Raw genomic sequence first — 22659 nt, 5'->3', positions numbered from 1 at the left:
GCGTGCCCAGAGCACAGGAGGGGGTGAGCAGCATCGCTGCTGCTCAGCCTTTGCCGTTAGGCAGAAGCCCACCGAGCTGTGATGGCTGGGTATGCTGACAGCCTTGTTGTTCGTAATCTGCTGGGTCCTCGCTCTTTTTGCTTTTCTTTGGCGAGATAAGTCATCCAGACCCTAAGAAAAGGTTTTGGTTTGGCATTACGTGTGCTTTCCTTGCCGAGGCAGAGTGGGTTTCTCCTCCTGCAGTAGCAGTGTGCTGCTGCACGTACACAAGTGACGCAGCTCCAAGCATGCTACCAACTCAGCTGTAAAAAACCCGTGTCGTACCGCATCTGGGTGAATCTGCCTTTCCAAACAGGATCCGCAGATGTGATTAATTACAGGCCTGCGGAGGAGCCGCTTCGCTCCCGTGCGCCGTTCCGGAGGGCCGTGCAGCGGTGTCCGGCTGCCATCTGGCGTCCGGGGCCGCGGCGGGGCCCCGCTGAGCAGCCCCCGAGTCACCCCGGCCCGACGACGGGGCTGCTCGAGTGGCAACCTCTGGTCTAGGTCCAAGCCGTGAGCAAATCCTGCCCAGGCTCACCAGAGCCCCCCGCCACGGTATCTCACGCATTCCTGCGGCAGATCTGGTATTTCTTATTGTTCTCCCCGTCTCTGGGGGAGCAGCTGCTGCTGCCTGGCCGGCCTGCCGGGGCAGGAGCTGGCAGAGTCCTGTGCTGCGGGTCCCAGAACTAGCCGGGGGCTTTGGAAAAATCACGTCAGTCTTCTCGCCCTGCTTCTGCACAAAGGGAGTCGGGGCTGATCAGGAGGGGCGAGATAAAAAGGAGAAAAGGACGGAAAAGGGGAAGAGCAGCGAGCGGTCGCACAGCACCGCTCGCCTGGAGGTGGTGCAGGCTCGGTGCACGCTGCCCTGTGCCCAGCGCTGGCCCAGGAGCTTTCTGCTAAAATAGCCACGTGCCAGTCTGCAGCAACAGAGCACGTCTGGTTCGCTGGGTGGTAAATGCCTGCTAACTGTCAGCTGGGTGGCAGGGACACCAGTAGGAGCAACTGGTCAGAGTAGGGTGAGGAGGGGAAGCAGAGGCAGAGCTGTCCTCGAAGGCATGCGGGACTGGTCCGCACTCTGCAGAGATGGCAGAAATGCCGGGGAGCAGCGTGGGCCGGTGAGGGCATTTGGCACCCAGTGTGGTTTTCTTTTTGCCTTTTCCTTTGGTGAGCTGTTCTGCCAAGCTGGTTCTCGTACCGCACCCCATACCTGCGCCCAGCCCTTGGCAGCCCAGCCCTTGGAAATAGGATTTCAAGGAATATATGTTCTGGACTTTTTCCTGCCAGTGAGGAAGCTTTGCTGGCTGGAGATGGCCTGAGAGCAGTTGTGGGTTTGGCTCTTGCCATCTGTAATGGTGACAGTGAAGGGAGCGTGTGGGAGCATGGGTGGGCAAGTTTCTTTTGCAAAGCGGGGCCACAGACGGCTATGCTGCAAGAGCAGGCTTGGGGTGATGGTTGTTTCTGGCCAACCCCAGGATGCTCCATGGCCCAGCAGCGACCCCCTTGGGCATCAGGCAAGGGCCCAGGCAGGCAGTGGCTATGCCAAAGCAAAACAGCAAACGGAGAAGATGCCACCTCCATCCCCACAGGGAGTAGCCCCACACTGAGTGCCTGGGCCCTGCCACACCACTCAGCCTTTTGGGTGGTACCTGTGTGTGAGCAGGCTGTACTCCCTCCCCCCATCATTTCCCACCTTCTCTCTGGGAGAAAAGCAGCCCAGAGCCAATGCAATCTTTCTGGCAGGGGTAAAAGCCCGGCTGTGAAATGAGGCATGCTCATCCCTTGCAGGATGATGTGCTGGCCAACTTCACAGTTTGGAAAGCGCAAAATGGCCCAATGCATCACTGGCAAAGGAAACGGCTGGGAAAACACCACCTTAGGCTGCTCCAAATGCAAAATTTCAGTCCCAGCTCTGCCATGGGAGGGACTTTCTAAAGGTGTCTAAGCAGAGTCTGACCTAAAATAGGTTGTTTTTTCCCTTTTTAGTCGGGACCAAGGAACCAATGCCTCAGAGGACCTGGGCTTCCCCAGCACTTGCACACTGTGTCAGGGCTGAGCTGCACAAGCTTCTCTGGAGTGGAAAGAGAAAACCCCATGCTCTGGTACACAGTGGAACAACTAATAAACGTCAACACCGAGGGAAGCCCAGGCTGCTGTTGAAACTGTCTCACGTCAGTGCTTGAATTTTTAATCCCATATGAGATACGAACATGTTCAAGTTAGACTTGATGGCCAAGTTAGGTGAAGGGACACAGGCATCCTGTGCAACTCTGGGCGAGAGTGGCCGACACAGACCTGTGTGAATTGGGCTCAAACATACTCACAAAGAGCCTGGTAGGTTCCCTGTGGTGAAACCTGCATTGCCTGAGCAGATCACTGTGCAACAGTGAAGAGGGGCGACAACAGGAATAATGGCAGGTAAGCATTTGCATGAAGACATTATTAGGCCCAGATCCTGTAAAAGCTGTTTGTGTGCTGTAGCCGTGGCCAGTAGCTCTATTAATTAGCAGTGATATTAATGACAGTGTATAAAGCTGGTGCTAGAGCAAGCTCCTTTGATAGGCGGAAGAGCAATGTGAGCAATGAGCATGCTAAGGTAGAAAGGGTTGGGGTTTTTTGTGCTTGTTTTATTTATTAAGGAATTAAAAATAATGACCGATAGGGAAAAGTGAGTGCAAGTGTTCTTGGGTTTGTGATTTTATTTTTTTTTCTATTTATCAACATTCTGTGCAGTCTGCCATGGGCTTTCCTCTGGCCAGCTGCTCATATCCTTTTACATTACCTCTGTCATTTAGGCTAAAATATCAGAAAGAAGAGAGAGAGGGCTCTCATCAAGCACTTTTGCTGTGGTTGTGCTTGTAGGTGTTAAAAACTGCCTCATTAAACCTCTCTCTCAAGGTTCTTCAGGATGTTTTTATCTTTTGTTTTGCATCATACCGTTCCAATCTAAATTTGTTTTGGAGGTGAGAAGCAGCTACCTTTTTCCAATTTTTTTTTCATCTTAAGTGTTAAAACAACCACAATGGGTTTTCCATTTTTTGAAGGATGTGAACTTTTGACATATCCAGAAAGCCAGTTTATAATATAAACAGTGCTTTTCTGCACTTTCGCTTCCTTGGCATTTCCAAGTAGTTGAAGTTCACAGTGAGACTCACTGTATGAAAGTCACAATAGTCTGTAAATTCATGCAGTGTTACAAACTTTCTGTTTGTTTTACTTTGGAACTCAGGGCCACATTAGCAGTAACAGGAGTCCTCAAGACACAATGTCTGTATGGCCCTGCCACGTGGGGAGCCCCAAAGTGTTTCAAAACACAGGCTGGTCTCTTTTATTTTTTTTTTTCCTTCTTCCCGCTACCCGCCCCCCCCACCCCCCCCCCCACCCCCGCCCTTGTAACTTGGGATGGGTCTGGGTACTGCTCCCAAAACAGGGATAGGTGTGAGCTGACAAGTTGCACGTACTTCTGTCGGCCCCACTCCTGCAGCCTCGGGGCTTTTTTATCCTGCCAGTCACTGAGCACTGTTCGGTAGGATGAGGGAGAACGGGATGGGGTGAAGGATGAATGAGGCATGTATCCAGAGCACCTCGGAAAACACTGTTTTCCTTCTGTGGCGCAGTGGGGTGGTGGGGTTTTTTGGAAAATATGCCTGAATTAGCTTCAAGGCTCTGAGCATAAATTTATCGCGGGCCAGTGGTAACACTCGTAAAATCCTTTTTCCGAGGCTCACGGGACGTCTCTGGGATCAGATGCACTGAGCTGAGAGGACCGAAGAACCGAATCGTCTCCCGAGCTGAAGGGCGGCAGCGAGCTGTGGTGAGGGGATGGGTACGGCGGGAGCCCCGGGGCGCCTCGCGGCTTCCCCCTGCCTTGGGAACGGCCGCGGCAGCTGCGGGCGGGCCGCCGAGATGAAGGGCGGTGTTGCCGCCTCGGGACGCGATTCCGGGCCGGCGGGGGGGGGGTGACTGGCGGCCGGTTCGTGGCGGGGCGGGGCCGCCGCCAGGGGGCGCCCGGAACCCAGGGATGGTGCGTGGCGCCCGCGGGCTCCTGCCCTGCGCGGAAAACCCAGAAAAACCATGGAGAGAGGCAGTTGTGGAATCACCGGCACCGCCCCGGAGGGCTTGGAAAGCCCCGAACTGATGGGCGGGGGAACTAAAATGTTGCTTGGCTGGGGGGGATTTTCACTCGGTTCGAGACGAGAACATACGGCGCGTTACAACCAACTCCTCCTGTCTGCGCCATTTACTTTATGAACCAACAACTACCTCTCTCCATGAAGCAGCTGACAGAATTTATGGATATCCCCTTTCCTGGCCACGCACCAGTTTGCTCAGAAATTGTTTACTTTACAGCTGCTTCACATATTCGAGATAAAAAACAGAGCAGTAATAATTTTCAGTTCACTTTTCCTGGACTGGATGCCGCAGCTACTGTTCCAGAAGGCCTGTGTGACTGAAGAGCTGCTTCTCTTGGGGTTGGGTCCCCCCACTCCAGGATACAGAGCCTGTCCTAACAACACGCTGTTCCTTTCCCAGATGCGCTTTGGGTTTGTGGCTGTTCATGCAGGAAGGTTAAACAGAAGTAATACGAGTTGCTGGAAACCTGCCTGTTACAGTTTGGGAATGTGTGAATGAGAATGCAAGCGTCTCATAAATCAGCTCCATAAAATGGTCACAGGGAAAAAAAAAAAAAAGTTCTGCCTGTCTGAGGAGAAAAAAGCATGGTACTGTGCTATTGGTTTGTAGGATTGTTCCACCAGCAGCAGGAGCTAAACCTGAATCTAGCTGAGGAAACAAGCGGACTATGGCTCCAGGGCATCTTCCTGAAGAACAACAGCCGCAGGGGTTGCACAGGCCTCGGCACTGGTAAGCCAAGCCCAGTGTGTGTGTGAGGGACGAGGATGTTGCAAGGCCTCTCAGGGTGGAACAGGGACAGCCATAGCATCGCCTTCCATTGCAGATATCCTCACCATTAGCAGTCTCACTGCTCCTGGGAGAGGAGTGCTGTAATCTCTGGGCTCACCAGAAATGATACCACACCAGGAGTGCAGTTTTCCAGCCTGCACTGTGTCATGAGATGTGGTGACTCTGACTCACAACTCTACTCTCTCTTTGAATGTTGTGTTTAGTGTAGCTTTAATGGACTTAGTCTGACATGGTATTTTTGCTCAAAATGCAGTTAGTTAATTTTTAAACTCCACGCAAAGCTTTCCTAATTGGTCGGAGCAAGCAGGGACAACAAAGCTAAAAGGAGACTGGTCTCATTTCCTCTTCTAATAGTGACTAAAAAATACTCAAGGCAGAGGTATGCGAATGACATTTTAACGAAGGGCTGTGTGCCGTCCCTGGGCCAAGGCACCCTCCTGCTGCAGCCCTTTGCTTGCGGGGAGGAGCAGGGCTGCCCCTGCCCCAGGCTGCCCTCCAGGCGGTGATGGGGTACAGGAGATGCTACTGTTTGATCAATTCACTTCCCCCCCTGGCCTGCTTTGTGTTTCAGAAAACAGCTGAACTGCACCCCCAAAATACTGTCATTGAGCAACACTGCCTGTGAGAGCTCAGCATCCCTATCCTGTACCAAGGTGTACTGAATGTGAACTGCGAGAGAAGGGGTGGTGGTAAGACGAATTACATTTTATTATCTGCATGACCACTGCCGTTATTACAGCTTTAACCTGAAGCCCACTGATCAGACCATTAAGTGTATATTCCTTCCATCACGGTAATACTTCCACACAACAGTTACTGGATTCTGAATAACCCAAAAGAAATCCATGCAAAACGACATTAATCAGTTCAGAAATGCAAATAACTTGGTATTACTTTATTAAACAGCCAATTCTAAAGAACAGTAAAAAATATGAAAACATGCATCATTTGGTGTTCTTAAAAAAACCATTTGTCCAAAATAAAAACTGTTAGAAAAATTAAGCAAGTTTAGCCCCAGTACACCTTCTGCTCTCCACATAAAAGATAAATGTTTGGTAGTTATAAATACTGTTCCATCTCCTTTAGCAAAGTTTAACAATGTATACATTAGTATTTCTATTACCGTTTTTTTCACATTTCTTCTGTAAACATAATCAATTCAAAAAATGCCTTGTTAGCAAGCTTAAGGAACTACTGCTTTTCTGTACAGTAAATACAAAAAGGAAGATCCTGGGTTTTCCTGCCTTCTGATCAGCATTCCATTTACTGAACCATTAAAGATTTCAATTAGTATGAAAATATAACCAGAGAATAAATGTCTGAGAAGATTCAATATCTGAGTGACTCTTAGTTAACAGGCAACTAAAATGCTATTGACTTCCAAATCTGAAGATCACTCCTGTACAGCTTCTGCTCTTCTGAGAGCCAAGTACAACGCTGTCTACAAATGCACTGGTTATCCAGCTGAAAAAATAATTTCTTACTTACTAAAAATAATTTAACGTTTAGCTGACCTAAAAAGCAGGTGCTAAGAGATGGATGCCCATGTTCCGTGTACGTACAAAGGTCAAAGCTGACTAACAAGCCACACGTATGGGCACCTGCTTTTCAGGAGAGGGGACTCAGTTCTCAAAACATCTGTACAATTCAGCAAGAATACTATTTTACTTAGCAGTAGACTGGCTTCTTGGCTGGTGTGGGAGATCTACGAAGCAAAATCCCAGACTTACTCCTTTTCCCTACAGAAACAGAAAGAACTGGCTTTGTCCCTGGAGAGAATTTTGAGGCAGAGCAGTAGGCTCTTTGGGAAGCCTTGTTACTAGAAACGCCTGAAATTGTTTTACTGGTGAGAATTATTTTTTTCTAAAGCGCTATTGCTACACATTTATCATTTTTATCTAAAATAAAAATGTCACATTTAGTTTTCCTCTTGCATTTTTTTTAATTTTACCTCCAGTTAAGAATAAGACAGAAATGCTGCATCTAAGAAGGTGGTATGTTATAATCAGATTTCTTGCACAAACATTGCCTTGATGCAAATGGTATTTGGCCTGTATGTGCTATCATCTTTCATTCATCTGCTCCAGAAATCTGTAAGTCAAAACTGTGCATCTTTTAAACTACGAACAAAATTCTCAAGGGGTTTTTTTAGCCTTCTCAACTATGAGACAGTACAAGAACAATCTCGCATGACTACTTTTTCCAAATGTTTTACAGCAGCATTTTGTACGTGCCTATTTCCAGTTCTTTTGTTTGGATTCCTGCAAACAGAGGAAAACAGGTCACAAAATCAGACCAGCCAGCAGGTACGCAGCGATGCCAGTCTACCCTCGTGAAGGAAGAATGTTTCTGAGCACTAAGCACAGAGCAACAGATGGACAGAGAAAAGTAAAAGGAGACTCGGTGGAAGGAAAGGTAATGCTCTATCTCAGAGTTGGACAGAACCTCCAGGACTGAATTATCCTGGGTTTAAAATACACTAACTGAACCAATGAAACAATTGCTTCCCTTTTTGGAATGAAGGTGACGCTGCTAGATTGGTTAGATGCTGTCAGGTTGTTACAGGCTAGTATAGAAACAACTCTGTCACAAGCTATATTTAAATACAAATCTTCAGTGGAAAAGTTTTGTATAAAAGAACAGAATTTCTAGAAATGAGAAAAAACAGCAAGTACTGTCAAACACGACATATTATAACTATGGAGCTCTGAGTAGACACTTCTATGTGGTCAGCAGTGTTTCCTTTGTAGAAAGGCCCAACCTGCTGAGCAAACTAAGCTCTTCGTAAGCAAGAAGCTGCTCTGTGCAAAGCAGAACGAACGAAGGTGGGCTTCTGTGCACAAACGGTACGTCAGCTACTGTCGTTACTCAGAAGTGTTTTTTTTCCCTTTCCAGCTCTTTTGTCTTTGCTCGAGTTCAGCTTCAGTGAAGGCGGCCGGGCCCCAGTTTGTGATTAGGTGAGGATTCTTGGAGCCTGGAAGACAGAGTGGGATACTTGAAGCAGGCATTTCTGACAGGGCCCTGGCTCACCCACCGTGGGTGTGACAGGCTGAGTGTCACCACAGGAGGATTTGGTAAGTGCTCTGACTGGAAACCCTCTCAAAGGTGGCCTGGGGACCTGCCCGACCAAGGAGGGAGGAAGGCCGGGGACGCCCTCAGTGAAGGCTTTGTGTGACAAGTTGTCAACTGCTGCAATCTTTCACATCCTTATCTCCCAACTTCCCCCCTCCCCAAATAGTTGTATCTTAGTAAACTCCCCTTCTTCTTGCCTTTAGAGATGTCCCTGAAGGAAAGTGATCTTCTTCAGCGCTGCGTTACAAAGCTACTTTCCTCAGGGCAGGCATGCTATTAAGCAAGCTAAGAAATTAAAAACTTTGCCCAAAAATAAAATATTTTAGCTATCTTTAGTTCATGTTTTTGGCACTTAGCCTTTATGCTAACTGCATTAAACACCCAAACCATGCAATGTTCAGGTTGATCTTTGCTTTATTTCGAATAAACAAATAACAATGATTTGATTTTGTTATAGTAGGGCCAGTAGCAGTAAAGACTTGAAAGTTACAATCAGCAGTTCTCACAAATGTGATACTTACAGGCTGCTGTGAAAGTAATAAGGTACAGGAAGAGGCAAACTTCAGTAAATCACTGGGTGATCTAAGTATATGGGACACAATGAGTACACACAGGGCGTAACTTTTCTGTTGTAACTTACCTGGCTCTATGAGTCGAATTAATCCCTCATGATGAGCTACTTTATCTTTCCAGCTCTTGGTGTTATTAGCTGCCGTTTCCAACTTCTTCTTAACCTCCTGAAATAAGATACAGGCCGTGTAAAAACAAGAATAACTTTACCCTGTTTATATCAAAGGAAAAAACCATCCTTTAAATCTGAAGACAGAACCACAGTACTTCAACCAGCACTCCCTTTAGTGCGGACAGGAGTACTCCATTTCTAACCATGCTAAGTAATTTAGTCGGTCACTAGCTGTACAAAATAAGCTGTCAAACCAGAATTCAAAAATAACCAGGCTTCACAAGAATCTGTGGCTGTGGAAGTAGGGATACGCTTCGTAAAGACCAAAAGCATAAACTGTAGTTTCAAAACAAAAAGAAAAATGCATTTTCTGTTCCAAACTAAGACCAGCTAGCTGGGTATCTCTCACTACCAGAAATCATAAAATATAAGCTAGGAAAAGGAGCACTGCTGTTACACCCAAGCAAAAACAAAACAAAAAACACAGAGGTCTTCTTCAGTCTAAACCAGTCTTTTGGTCAATTCCGAACAGGCGGCCAGAATGTTTAACTGTTTCTAAAAGAATGACTCAACTAGCGCAGTGACCTACTCTATCCTTTGCTTTGTGGACTTGGTTTTGTTTCTTTTTTTTTAACGTCTGTGGTAGTCAGCAATTCCTTTGGAGTAATAAATGCTGTTTCATCTACAAAAAGCCTGAGATGTCATCTAAAAAACCCAGTCCAGTATTAGCCAGTAGCACTCCAATGCTGGTGTGAGAGGTAATGCCACCACGGGTAAGTTGTGAAGGGGCCAGGCCCCCCCCACCTGGGCCTTGGCGGCGGTCACTGCAGCATGGGCGCTCTGCGCCCGGCCAGGCAGCTCCTGCCCTCAGCAGCACGAGACAGCGCAGACACGGCCCCGCTCCAACAGGCATCCAGGCCTCTTGCATTTAGTCTCTAATTACTTTTTATTTTTTATTTCATTTTATATTTCATTTTTTTAATTTTGTATTTTTCATTTTTCGTGTCATTTTTCATTTTACACATTTCTTACACTTTACACATTTTTCATATTTCTCATTTTCAAATTTTACATTTTTTACACTTCTCACATTTTTCAATTTTCACATTTCTCACATATTTTACATTTTTCAGTTTACATTTTTTCACTTTACTCACATTTCTGACATTTTTTGCACTTTCTCACATTTTTATATTTTACAGTAAATTTTTCACATTTTTTAGTTTATACATTTTTCACCTTTTCTACAATTTTCATTTTTTATTTTTCAAATTTTTCACATATTTCACATTTTTACATTTTTCAAATTTTTTGCATTTTTTACATTTTTTTATTTTTTTGCATTTTTCAAATTTTTCACATTTCATTTTTCACATTTTCCACTTTTTCATTTTTCATTCTTCGCATTTTTCAAATTTTGCGCATTCTTCAGTTTTTCAAATTTTCCACATTTTTCACATTCTTCACATTTTTCACATTCTTCACTTTTCAAATTTTTTTCACGTTTTTGCATTCTTCACATTTTTCAAATTTTTTACGTTTCACATTTTTTAAATTTTTCCTTTTTCATTTTTCGCATTCTTTGCATTTTTCACATTCTTCACATTTTTCGCACGCCACATTTTTCACATTCTTCGAATTTTTCACATTTTTGCATTCTTCACATTTTTCGCACTCCGCATTTTTCAAATTTTTCATTTCTCGCATTCTTCAACTTTTTTGCATTCTTCACATCTTTCACATTCTTCGCATTTTTCAAATTTTTCGCATTCTTTACAGTTTTCGCATTCTTTGCATTCTTCACATTCTTCAAATTTTTCGCATTCTTCAAACTTTTCACATTCTTCGCACTTTTCACATTCACATCTTTCACATTCTTCGCATTTTTCAGATTTTTCGCATTCTTCACATTGTTCGCATTCTTCGCATTTTTCACATTCTTCACACTTTCCGCATTCTTTGCATTTTTTGCATTGTTCACATTCTTCAAATTTTTCACATTTTCCAGATTTTTCGCATTCTTCATATTTTTCACATTCATCGCATTTTTCACATTCTCGCATTCTTCACATTCTTCGCATTTTTCAGATTTTTCGCATTCTTCAAATTTTTCACATTCTTCATTTTTCACATTCTTCGCATTCTTCAAATTTTTTGCACTGTTCACATTCTTTGCATTTTTTGCATTGTTCACATTCTTTGCATTTTTCAAATTTTTCGCATTCTACACATTCTTCACATTTTTCACATTCTTCGCATTCTTCAATCTTTTCGCACTGTTCACATTCTTTGCATTTTTTGCATTTTTCACATTCTTCACATTTTCCGCATTCTTTGCATTGCTCACATTCTTCGCATTTTTCAAATTTTTCACATTTTCCAGATTTTTCGCATTCTTCATATTTTTCACATTCATCGCATTTTTCGCATTCTTCACATCTTTCACATTTTTCGCATTGTTCACATTCTTCGCATTTTTCACATTTTTCGCATTCTTTGCATTCTTCAAATTTTTCGCACTGTTCACATTCTTTGCATTTTTTGCATTCTTCGCATTTTTCGCATTCTTCAAATTTTTCGCACTGTTCACATTCTTTGCATTTTTTGCATTGTTCACATTCTTTGCATTTTTCAAATTTTTCGCATTCTTCAAATTTTTCGCATTCTTCGCATTCTTCAAATTTTTCGCACTGTTCACATTCTTTGCATTTTTTGCATTTTTCACATTCTTCACATTTTCCGCATTCTTTGCATTGCTCACATTCTTCGCATTTTTCAAATTTTTCACATTTTCCAGATTTTTCGCATTCTTCATATTTTTCACATTCATCGCATTTTTCGCATTCTTCACATCTTTCAAATTTTTCGCATTCTACACATTTTTTGCATTCTTCGCATCTTTTAAATTTTTCGCATTCTTCACATTCTTCGCATTTTTCAGATTTTTCGCATTCTTCAAATTTTTCGCATTCTTCGCATTCTTCAAATTTTTCGCATTCTTCACATTCCTTGCATTTTTTGCATTGTTCGCATTCTTCGCATTCTTCAAATTTTTCACATTCCTCACATTTTTCGCATTCTTCACATCTTTCACATTTTTCGCATTGTTCACATTCTTCGCATTTTTCACATTTTTCGCATTCTTTGCATTCTTCAAATTTTTTGCACTGTTCACATTCTTTGCATTTTTTGCATTCTTCGCATTTTTCGCATTCTTCAAATTTTTCGCACTGTTCACATTCTTTGCATTTTTTGCATTGTTCACATTCTTTGCATTTTTCAAATTTTCCGCATTCTTCAAATTTTTCGCATTCTTCGCATTCTTCAAATTTTTCGCATTCTTCAAATTTTTCGCACTGTTCACATTCTTTGCATTCTTCGAATTTTTCAAATTTTTCGCATTCTACACATTCTTCGCATTCTTCAAATTTTTCGCACTGTTCACATTCTTTGCATTTTTTGCATTTTTCACATTCTTCACATTTTCCGCATTCTTTGCATTGCTCACATTCTTCGCATTTTTCAAATTTTTCACATTTTCCAGATTTTTCGCATTCTTCATATTTTTCACATTCATCGCATTTTTCGCATTCTTCACATCTTTCAAATTTTTCGCATTCTACACATTTTTTGCATTCTTCGCAACTTTTAAATTTTTCGCATTCTTCACATTCTTCGCATTCTACACATTCTTTGCATTTTTTCAGATTTTTCGCATTCTTCAAATTTTTCGCATTCTTCAAATTTTTCGCATTCTTCACATTCTTTGCATTTTTTTGCATTGTTCACATTCTTCGCATTCTTCAAATTTTTAACATTCTTCACATTTTTCGCATTCTTCACATCTTTCACATTTTTCGCATTGTTCACATTCTTCGCATTTTTCACATTTTTCGCATTCTTCAAATTTTTCGCACTGTTCACATTCTTTGCATTTTTTGCATTCTTCGCATTTTTCGCATTCTTCAAATTTTTTGCACTGTTCACATTCTTCGCATTCTTCACATTTTTCGCATTCTTCAAATTTTTCGCATTCTTCGCATTTTTCACATTCTTCACACTTTCCGCATTCTTTGCATTGCTCACATTCTTCACATCTTTCAAATTTTTCGCATTCTTCACATTCTTCGCATTCTACACATTCTTCACATTTTTCAGATTTTTCGCATTCTTCGCATTCTTCAAATTTTTCGCACTGTTCACATTCTTTGCATTGTTCACATTCTTTGCATTTTTCAAATTCTACACATTCTTTGCATTCTACACATTCTTCGCATTTTTCACATTCTTCACACTTTCCACATTCTTTGCATTCTTTACATTTTTCAAAATTTTTGCATTTTCCACATTTTTAAATTTTTTACATATTTTACATTTTTCAAACTTTTTACATTTCCCACATATTTCAAATTTTTTGCATTTTTAAAGATTTTTTCGCATTTTCCAAATTTTTTAATTTTTCATTTTTCAATTTTTTTACCTTTTTGGCAATTTTCCAAATTTTCTCATTTAAGTTTCCTGACCTAGATCACACAGGATCAATGACAGCTCCCTCACCATAGATAGTATGCAGCTCTTGGGACTCTCTACTTGCTGGATTTGGGCTCTTATTGCTTCCCTGAGTACAGCTACTGGCCTTCACCAAAAACACTCAGCGGAGCAGAGGCCAGGCTGGGCATTTGGGAGAATCTGAGCCAATTCCTCTCTCTTCTTGACATCATCTCAGTGCTTAAATACTGTGCTTTTTTGAGGAGCAAGAGCCTAAGCACCACACTGGTTTTTCATCTGTGGAAGACAATATTGCCTCATGACATCATCACAACGTTGCAAGAATAACTAATTCAAAAGCATAAGCCATTTAGTGGTGACAGCAATGGGACTGCGTCAGACCTTAGTCTACAGTAGAAGACAAATGTACAGAGAGTGTTTCAGACTATGACTGAGCCGGCTTGCGTGCAAATTGGGACAGAAGAACAAAGGAGGGGGTAGGTCTGAAGCATGTCCTTTTCTTCAAATACATCTACTCATCTAGGGCAAGAAAACCCCATCACCTAACTATCCTACCCGTTCCTACCATTTTTGTGCCGTACTCATCCTTAAAGAAGCAGGAGATTGATGAACTTCAAATTCAGTTAAACTACTGAATACCTGGCTAAGTATGAGAAGGTGACGAACGGAACAGCTCACCTCGTATTGCTCAAGGGCCTCCTTCCTTTCCAGTTCAAGTTGTTCCAGTTGCTGCATAGCAACTTGAAGAGCCTGTTCCTTTATCATTCTCTGGTTTTCTAGCTCTTGCTTCTCTGCTTCTGTCATCTGAATGGTCTGTTGTTGCTGCAAGTGCCATTTTTCCAGTTCAGCTCTCTTTGCTGACTCCTCTTCCAGTAATCTGCAATGGGGATTGTGATGTTAACTGCACTTTAAAAGTAACCTGTATCCAGTATATAGCATACATGTAGGGAAGCCAAGCTAATTATTTTCTTTTTTTAAAAAATACCTGGGAAGCAGGGAAAAAGTTATTGCTTGTTGGCTTGTCTTCAGTGTAAAGCTGAAAATCATGGCAGCAGTGCAAGCAGTCTGACTGCTACAAAGGGCTATTCAGAAAATGTAGTCAATAATGCAAGCACACAACACTGAAAACCACAGAAGAAACAAGCATGCTTAAGTTACCTCAATTGTCCTAGGAGGACTGAATATATAAAGAAACAAACCACACTAAACAAAGCCCATATGAGTAAGAGGAGACTTAACCCTTTATCAATTACAATTTAAACCTGTGATAAAATACAGCAGAAAGTCTTATTGACAGCTGCTGCTTTATAAAATACACAACTGCAAATTCTGTGGACTGATCTGTTTTTCAAGTGCTGACATGCACAACACCTGATGAAAAGTAAGTGCACCTGCTTTTCTGAAATTGCTGAGCACTCCCACTGCTAAGGGCTAATCAAACATATTAAAAAATCGTAAATACCAGCTTTAGCCTTCATAGCTTGGGGGGGGTGGAGGGGGGGTGTGTGGAATCCATCCTGTGTTTGGACTTCAAGCTAGTTCCCCCCTTCCAGCAGCATGTCCAAGATGCAGATGATTTTTAATACTATGGCACAGTTATTTATTATTGGGGGGGGGGTGGGGGGTGGAATTGAAATAAATCCCTACGAGGTCAAAGCCATACCTGGCTTGAAGTTTCCTCACAGTCTCTTCATCTTGACGCGCCTGTTTCTCATCCTCCAAAGCTTCCTGTAGCTGCTTATACATTTCTTCCAGTTCACATACTCTCTGTAAATACTGTTCCAGTTCGGATGATTTCTGAGCAACCTGCTCTTCCATTTTTTGTCTTACCTAGCAGCATAAATTGAAGACACATATGAGCTACCATTCAACTCAGGTTTCCAATTTTTAAAAGAATTGCCAGGTTTCCCCTCAGATAAGGTTTTCGGAGACAAACCTTTCCCTGCCACCTGCAGAGCAAAACTGATAAAATTGAGTTTACATTTGTTGATATGTAGCTAACAGCATTTAAAAGAGTAAATAATAATACAGGTTACTTACATTGCCCTACTTCATGCAGCACAGGATTTTTACAGGAGTTTGAAGCTAACTTCAATCAGTTTGCTCTTGTCACTTAGTTTACAGATACAGACTAAAGTGAAGGAAGAGAAAACCCGTAGAGTGCCCAGACACAAAGGTCAGGCAGATTTAATGACACCATTTCCACTCCTTTCCTCAGGCAAGTCTTCCCTTGGCAGCAGTGTATTTCACACACTTACATCCGGATGATGGCACCGCAACAGCACAGGATAGATAGATACAGGGGTGGGAATCTGCTAAGGAGGTTGGCTTTGCTAAGAGAACAGCAACTATAACAAAAACCAACACTAAGGGATAGAGGAAGGTGAGGGGATGCTGCGTACCACAGTCACCCAGCCTCTGAGCCTCACTGCCCCCCCTTCACTGCCCAGAGCCGGAAACCAGGGGCAATGCAGCACCACCCAGCCCCTCACTGCGCTGGGGACAACAGTCATCGGGCTTTGAACTGAGTCGGGATAAAGCACCAAAACCTCAGCATTTAGCAATACAGGAGGTGAGCACAGCTCCAGAATTCAGCAAGAAAGGCTTGCTGTCAGGCGTGGTAGGGTGGCTTGTCCTGCTCCACTGGTCTGCAGTCTGCTTTCCCTCTGCTATCCAAAACCCCACTGACCCAGAAAGCTATCGGATTCAGGAATCCGCACTCAGCCCATAAAGCAGCACTGCGTGCAATCATGTTCTGAGACATTCCATCACATTGACTCGACGATTCTTACTTCTTTTCTCCAGCTAACAGAAAAGCCTGCAAGTCTGACAAAGCCCCTGAAGACTGAAATAATTCTTTTGGAAATTCTCAGTGTAGATAACAGTAACAGCATTGTAAAGCTACAATATTTCCTTCATTTTTTATGTTTCTGTGTGTGTATAATTGTAAAAGAACACACAGTTAAAAAAAAAAAAGAAAAAAAGATTAGTTTTAGGAATATATTCCCAGTCAGAAAATTCATAAATGCATTTTGATTATGCCTGTGTTCATTTTGCATGTTCATATAGTCTGTACCAGCGTCACGTTCTTCATCTTTGAAAACTGCAAGGATAACTTCAGCCTGCATTGGACTCTTCAAAAGAGTCCAATTTTTCCCAATTTTCCAATAATACTTAAGCTTTGAAAGCTATACAAATTGTAGGCAAGCTGTTGCAGTATTTGAATTCACCAGTAAAAATATTTTATTCCTACGTCTCTAATAAACGCAACGCAGGTTGCGTTCTCCAGCCTCCCACAAAACCTGTGGAATCCTTTCAGCAACTGCCTGTGAGACAAGTCATTGCTGAATGCAGTGCTCACTGTGTGGAATCAGCAAAGAAACACTTGCACTACTCACCATTTTTTCTCTCTCCAGCTCCAAACTGAACCGATCTTGTAATTCGACTTGAGTCTGGAGTCTTTTCTTCTCTTCCTCAGCAGCACGAGCAGCTGCTGCTTCCAGTTGCTGTAAAAGAAGGGTGTGGGGTGGGGGGAAGAGAACAAGGAAAAAATAATTTGTCAAAACTAAAACATTCAGAGGGAATCTAATTTTATTTAACAATTTTTGGTTTTAACAAAAATGGAAGAAACCTTCTAAAGCATTAAGGCACCAACTTTATTCTTTTAAATGTCTGAGGCTAATCTCAATCTCTAAATATCATTTTTATTCTTATTGTTTGCAAGACCATTTTAAATTTACCAATGAAAAGTCAATTACAGACTTCCGCCCAGTCTCCTTTGAGTCCTGCTTTTCACAACCCGTAGAAATCACTGTATTTCCTTCTCTCTCTCTCTCTCTCTCATGTGGGATAGAAAACTATTATGGAGAACCACAGTGCAGGCAGTTCCAACAGTGAAAACACGCCAGCATGCTTACAGTTCATACAGAACTGAAGTGGGAAGCACCAAATTGCCATGGTAAAGCAGAAGTGCCACAAAGTTTGACTGTAATAAGTGATTGTGCTATTGTGAATCATATCCCTTTAACATCCCCTGAACTGCCATGTAAGGTCAATAAAATTCTAGTCAATAATCATCACTTGAAATTAGGGGAAAAATTAGCCTCATCAGAGCTAAGTCCTAGGAAACAGCTGCTGGTGCCTTCATGCCTTTTGCAACTTACTGAAATTGTTTTGCATCTTGATTTCACATACACAGTCATCACAGTTTCTCCTTTCATCAGGATTTCGATAGCATGTATTTTTAGAATGCACCAGAGGTTAGAAATGCACAAGTACCAGCCAAAACTTCACCAATACTGAAAACAAAGTAATTCTTTCACAGAATTTTCCTAAGTTATCCATCTGATGCTTCAGAGGAAACAGAAAGCAAGCACCCTTCTTTTGTAACACGCTGGTCTGGAGAAATTGTTTCCACAGACCTTCAGTAACAGCGGGCATTCCATTATCTTTAGTATTTTTGGAAGGCACCCCAGTTAAACCATCTTCCCTCACACAACCTTGAACTAAAGAGATGCCCATACAATTAAAACTGCCAAGCTTTCATTCCTTTAAGTGCTTGTGATATCTCTCTAGTCTGAAATAGATGGGAAGAAGGGAAGGAGAAGGCTTCTAGTTTGTTTTAAGCTGCAGAAGGTAATACAGATTTGCTCTCCTTTGAAAGGCTTAAATGATGCCAGTCTCTTAGAAGCAGTATTCCTCCTCTGCCGGAACATTTAAAAGCATGTAATTGTAGTCAAATCCAAGATGCCTATTTAAGTGAATTTTTTCTTTTGATTTTATTCCCCGCTTTGAAATTAAATAAACATTGCCAATACTGAGCCAAGAGGGTAGACGTGCAGAGTCACAGGCAAACGTGGGTGCTAGGCTTTTGCCAGAGAGCTCAACAAGACAATAAATACACTGTTTGTCCACTCTTTATCGGCAACTGCCTGCTTAATTCCATCAGAGGACATCAATTCCTGGCAGGTAAGGTTACTGGCAACAACTATGCAGTTTAGGGAAAAGTCCCAACTGTTGGGGGCAGGGAGGGAGAGAGAATGGACAGGAAGAGGCCATTCCAGCAGGGGTTAATGAGCACAGTCTCCAAATCCCATGCAAGACCCCAAACTGAAACACAGGGTACACAAGTCTTGTGCATGCTTTCTCGGCAAGAAAAACTTACCTTTCAGTCTGTTCAGTGTGTGTATCTCAAAATGCCATTAAAAAATATGAAAAAAACTATTTTAGATAAAGGCTCTTATTCTTCTGACATTTTCTACTGCAGGAGCTACCAAAACACAGACGAGTCTCACAATGCACTTTGGCAGATGCTGCGTAAGTGATGGCTCACTGCCATTAGGAGCAAATCTAACTCTGAGCTTTCCAGAAGAATTCAGTTTCCTGAACCATTTACAAAGCCTTTTTTCTTGAACATTTTTCTAGCTAATCAAACACTTTAAGTTCCTCCAGCAGAGTACCTCCCCACGAATTCCACTTTTAGTCAAAGTGTGGTAGTTCATGTGAAACACTAAACCACTCTCCTTGAGAAATCATTTTAATCCAGTCCACTTCAAAAGATGCTTCTTGCCACAACTCTCTTTAGTTTGCCCGTTGTGATTTCTACGAAACTCCCTGGAGCCTGTCAACATCCTACTGCTGCTGCTCTGGGGTTGCTCTCATGTTATTGTTCCCCTTAACCTTTTCCTCAACAGCATACACTCAACACTGAAATCCAGCCCTGTGATTTCTGTTAACAGGTGTATTATTTATCAGTAACGCGCAGGTAACACAGGCTATCCTTCAAAGCCTTTTTTGCATTCTGAATGTTAAACACATGCTAAAATTAAATTAAAAAATTATTTTCCACTGTCAGACTCCAGATAAGGCAGACAGAGTAATACCCACAGCAGTACTGTCAGTGAAAGGTTATTACAAAAAGACAAATTTCTGTGCCACAAATTGTGACTTAATGACAAGACTTTTAAAAAGATACATTTTGGATTATTTTATTTGCTTTCTAGACTCGGCACCTTTAACACACTCTCACAATGTTTATAGCATTCCCTGGACCCCCTGCTGCAAAGATCCTTCAAGTTTTTTCTAACTGAGGGCTAAAATTAGTTAGTGTTTTTCATTTATGAAAAACTCAAGCTTAACGATGGAGACAGGAAGTATGTCTGGATACTAATCAAGTCTCTGTGGAGAACTACTGTGGAGGTACCAGTTGTTCCAAAGCAGAAAGATTCATCAGCATGTTCAATCTACTGTTAAGAGTGTGCAGCCACAGCACCTTGGTGTCTCCTGCCAGTCCTTAGATGTAGACTAAAAAGGTGACTACATGGAACGTAATGAGGACAGCAAGTCTTCTGCTAATACTCTGAAATTTCTGGTCCCATTCTCAGTCTTTTAGAAGTCAATCCAGCATTTACAAGGAACATGCATTTAAACGGTTTATAAATGGTTGCTATGTGTCTCGCCTCTGTAAATATCCCCCAAACTACTCTAATAAAGTTACGCCTATACATACTCACAGAATCACTTTGCATCTTTGCAATCTTTGTAAATTGAATTTATATCTCTGGAAACATCAGTCTGGGTGAAGAGAAGAGTTCCCCCCACACATACAGTTCACACAACAGAACTTTGGAAAACTAGGTATGAAAACCTTAATGGAAAGCCCCAAGTTTGACAGCCACATCTGACAGAAAAGAAAAACAAATAACCCACAAATAACTGAAAATAATAGACTCTCCAGTCCCCAAACACCATCCACGCAGCTGGCGTTTTCTTTTACACGAGCTTCATAATACTCTCATAAGTACAGGGGACAGGGCTGCGCCACACGAATTGCCCCGAGCCTGCTGAACAAAACCGCTGCGGTCAGTGCTGACGGCTTCACCGCAGGCTCAGCCGGCAGACCTACTGGCTGCAGCGGGCTGATGCTGACACAAGCCCACCTCCTCTGGAGGAGTTCACTCAGTGTGTCTGAACACCTGACCAGCTAACAGATGCCTCTTCAAGAGGCCCAGCTAAACCACAGAGATTGATCTTAGAGCCTGAAGGTTAGCAGCTCCCACTCCCACCTTTCGCACGGTCTCCAGTTCCTTCTGCTTGTTCTCGTTGGCCGTCTGCAGTTCTTTCATCTGCCGCTCCAGCTCTTCTTGCTCAGCCAACAGCTTCTGGCGCAATTCTTTTCGTTTTTGGCGTGCTTCTTTGTGGGGTGGAGGGCTCCCCACTCTCAGCAGGTTTACAGTGGTCTGTATGGCTGGAAAGGAGTGTGCAAGACAGAGGGAGAGGAAGAGAACACCAGTGAAAGGAAATGCTAAACTTTCTGGATAGCCTCCGTGAATGAATGAATACCTGTGGTGTGTATTGTTTGTTGTTGTTAGGGTATTTTAAAATCAGAAATAACTGTTGTTAGTTCTCCTAATTCTCACCAGGCTAGCTGTCAACACAAACCAAAAGTGAAAGACACTTGGCTTTCCGTATTGGCTGTGCGCCACAAGGATAAGGTCTGGCAACTCCTATGTATTATCTCAATTCCAGTATCGATTTCTAACAGGCAGTAGACATACATATCACTTGTACACCTAGCTGCAAAAACCCCTAACACTTTAAGACTTCTTACTACCTAGATTCAGTGACTCTAATCAAGCAGTAAGATGTTATCTAACATATACATCAATTACTTCCCTAGAACCAACCTTAACCCCTTTATTCTTACTGATACTCCAAGGGAAAACGTACTCTCAGTAAGAAAGTAGCTCTCATTCACTTATATTCAGTGAGGAAATATTCACAGAGCAAAGCTGAGGAGTGGCAGTTGATTTTGATATTTTATTCACCTACTACAACTGTGAAAAAAGATCTCCTTTTGGAACTAAGTAATCATTTGTCATACTTTGTGACTTTGGTGCTTCAGGTAAAGAGGGAAGTGCAAATGAAAGCACACAGCTTCAAATAGTTAAATGCTGTACAGATCTCAGGGGAATTGGTAACAGTGGGGTTTTTGCAAGGGCTTCTGCCTCACTCCACAAAAGATGCATGTGACTATCACTCAGCATGTATCTGGGAAGGTCTCACAGAAGGAGCACCTTCACCGTGAGGAAGAAAAACAGAAAAGGAAGGCCCAATTCCCAGCCTTACCCTCAGCTCACCAAACCGTACCACCTCAAGCAAAACTGTAAAAGCACAGCCAGTATTTTACGATGCTGAAGTGAACAAGCTTTCCCTTTCTCCCCAAAAGCAACAACTGAATTCCCCTTCCCTTCCCCATCCCTAGAAGTACAGCCAACATAGGAAAAGCAAACAACAACAACATCCATTTCATTTTGGTTACAGCTGCCTAAAGTGAGGCACCTAAATCACAGAAACTGATTCCCCTTACATGGATCCTTAGTTCTTCCTGAGTCTCAGGCTCCTTAAAGATCCCTTCCATGTGCCCAAAACAGAGACACCAAAAATCACAAGACCGAGAATTTCAAATTTGAGTAAATCACAGCTGTAAGACCAGCTTACCTTAACTTTCACAGAACAAAGATTTTTGAAACCTACCTTGAATCCACTCCTGCTTCTTCTTTTTATCAGAGGCACTGATCTCAAAGCTTTTATCAAGACATTTTATGAGAAAAAGGCATTTCTTTCCATCTTTGTCAGGCAAGGCCTAGAAAGGGTAACAAAGGATTAGCCTTGAAAACACTGAAATCTAAGTTATATTGTCAAGCCCCACATATGCAGTTATCTGTTACAGAGCTACAAACACCAGCATCAAGAACCTTTATAAAAAAAGAACTGGTTTTATATAAAGTAAAAAATATACATTAATGAAAGGAGTCCATCCTGCACACAAAGAAGGATTAATTCTTATCTTTAGAGATATTCAAAGGTCTTGTTTGGTTGGTTGGGTTTTTTTACCTCTACACAACAGTTGCCATCCAGTACGATGTCTCCCTTCTTGTCCTTTAAATCTTCACTTACGTAGTAGGAAATAATATTGGGTTTTAGCACAAACCATCGTTCCGTCCAATTTTTCCTTTTATGACCTTTTTTCAACATATAGCCCTGTAAAAAGCAACGGATCAGCTGAAATGCTTGGCCTCTGTTGAACTGCCTGGTCTTTTGGTTATGTGGCTTAAAGGCCCAATGGAGCACACAGAAGAGTTAGCTCAAGGCCCTAAATATTTCACCTACACACTTCCATTCCTAATACCAGCACACTGCTAATTGTTTAGCCCATGAAAAATGACTCACTGCTCTTCTGTCCAGTTTTTAAGTAACTGGGTTATCTGAAGAACTGAACAATTATTACTATTACTACTATTATTATGTCATTATCAAGTAATTATGATGATTCTTCAGTCCTCTTTGATGACCTTTACTATTTAATTTTCTGGAGTGAAGCAGAGACATTTGCCATCACTAAGACTCACCTGTAATACTTTAATGACAGCCGTTAA

General features: G+C 42.3%; 1 protein-coding gene and 1 long non-coding RNA gene across 2 annotated transcripts in view; one reads left to right on the top strand and one right to left on the bottom strand.

Moving 5' to 3' along the window:
- Nucleotides 1-3728: 3728 nt before the first annotated feature.
- On the top strand, nt 3729-5642 carry LOC141930700 (uncharacterized). Its single transcript, XR_012625382.1, has 3 exons — nt 3729-3850; nt 4780-4899; nt 5531-5642. It is a non-coding gene; the product is annotated as an uncharacterized LOC141930700 (long non-coding RNA).
- A 191-nt stretch (nt 5643-5833) lies between these two features.
- The window catches only part of SWAP70 (switching B cell complex subunit SWAP70), a 44173-nt gene continuing 27347 nt past the window's right edge, over nt 5834-22659 (bottom strand). Inside the window, exons 5-12 of the mRNA XM_074841904.1 lie at nt 22118-22264; nt 21758-21866; nt 20287-20468; nt 16621-16728; nt 14886-15052; nt 13901-14099; nt 8672-8768; nt 5834-7933 (exon numbers count right to left, since the gene is read on the bottom strand). Coding sequence (XP_074698005.1) covers nt 7824-7933; nt 8672-8768; nt 13901-14099; nt 14886-15052; nt 16621-16728; nt 20287-20468; nt 21758-21866; nt 22118-22264 — 1119 coding nt within the window. The 3' untranslated portion in view covers nt 5834-7823. The remainder of the gene's footprint in view (nt 7934-8671; nt 8769-13900; nt 14100-14885; nt 15053-16620; nt 16729-20286; nt 20469-21757; nt 21867-22117; nt 22265-22659) is intronic.

Source organism: Strix aluco, chromosome 16, assembly GCF_031877795.1.
Source record: "Strix aluco isolate bStrAlu1 chromosome 16, bStrAlu1.hap1, whole genome shotgun sequence".
NCBI lineage: Eukaryota > Metazoa > Chordata > Aves > Strigiformes > Strigidae > Strix > Strix aluco.
Note: the sequence above shows the minus strand (reverse complement) of the source record. Positions and strands in the feature narration are given on the sequence as shown.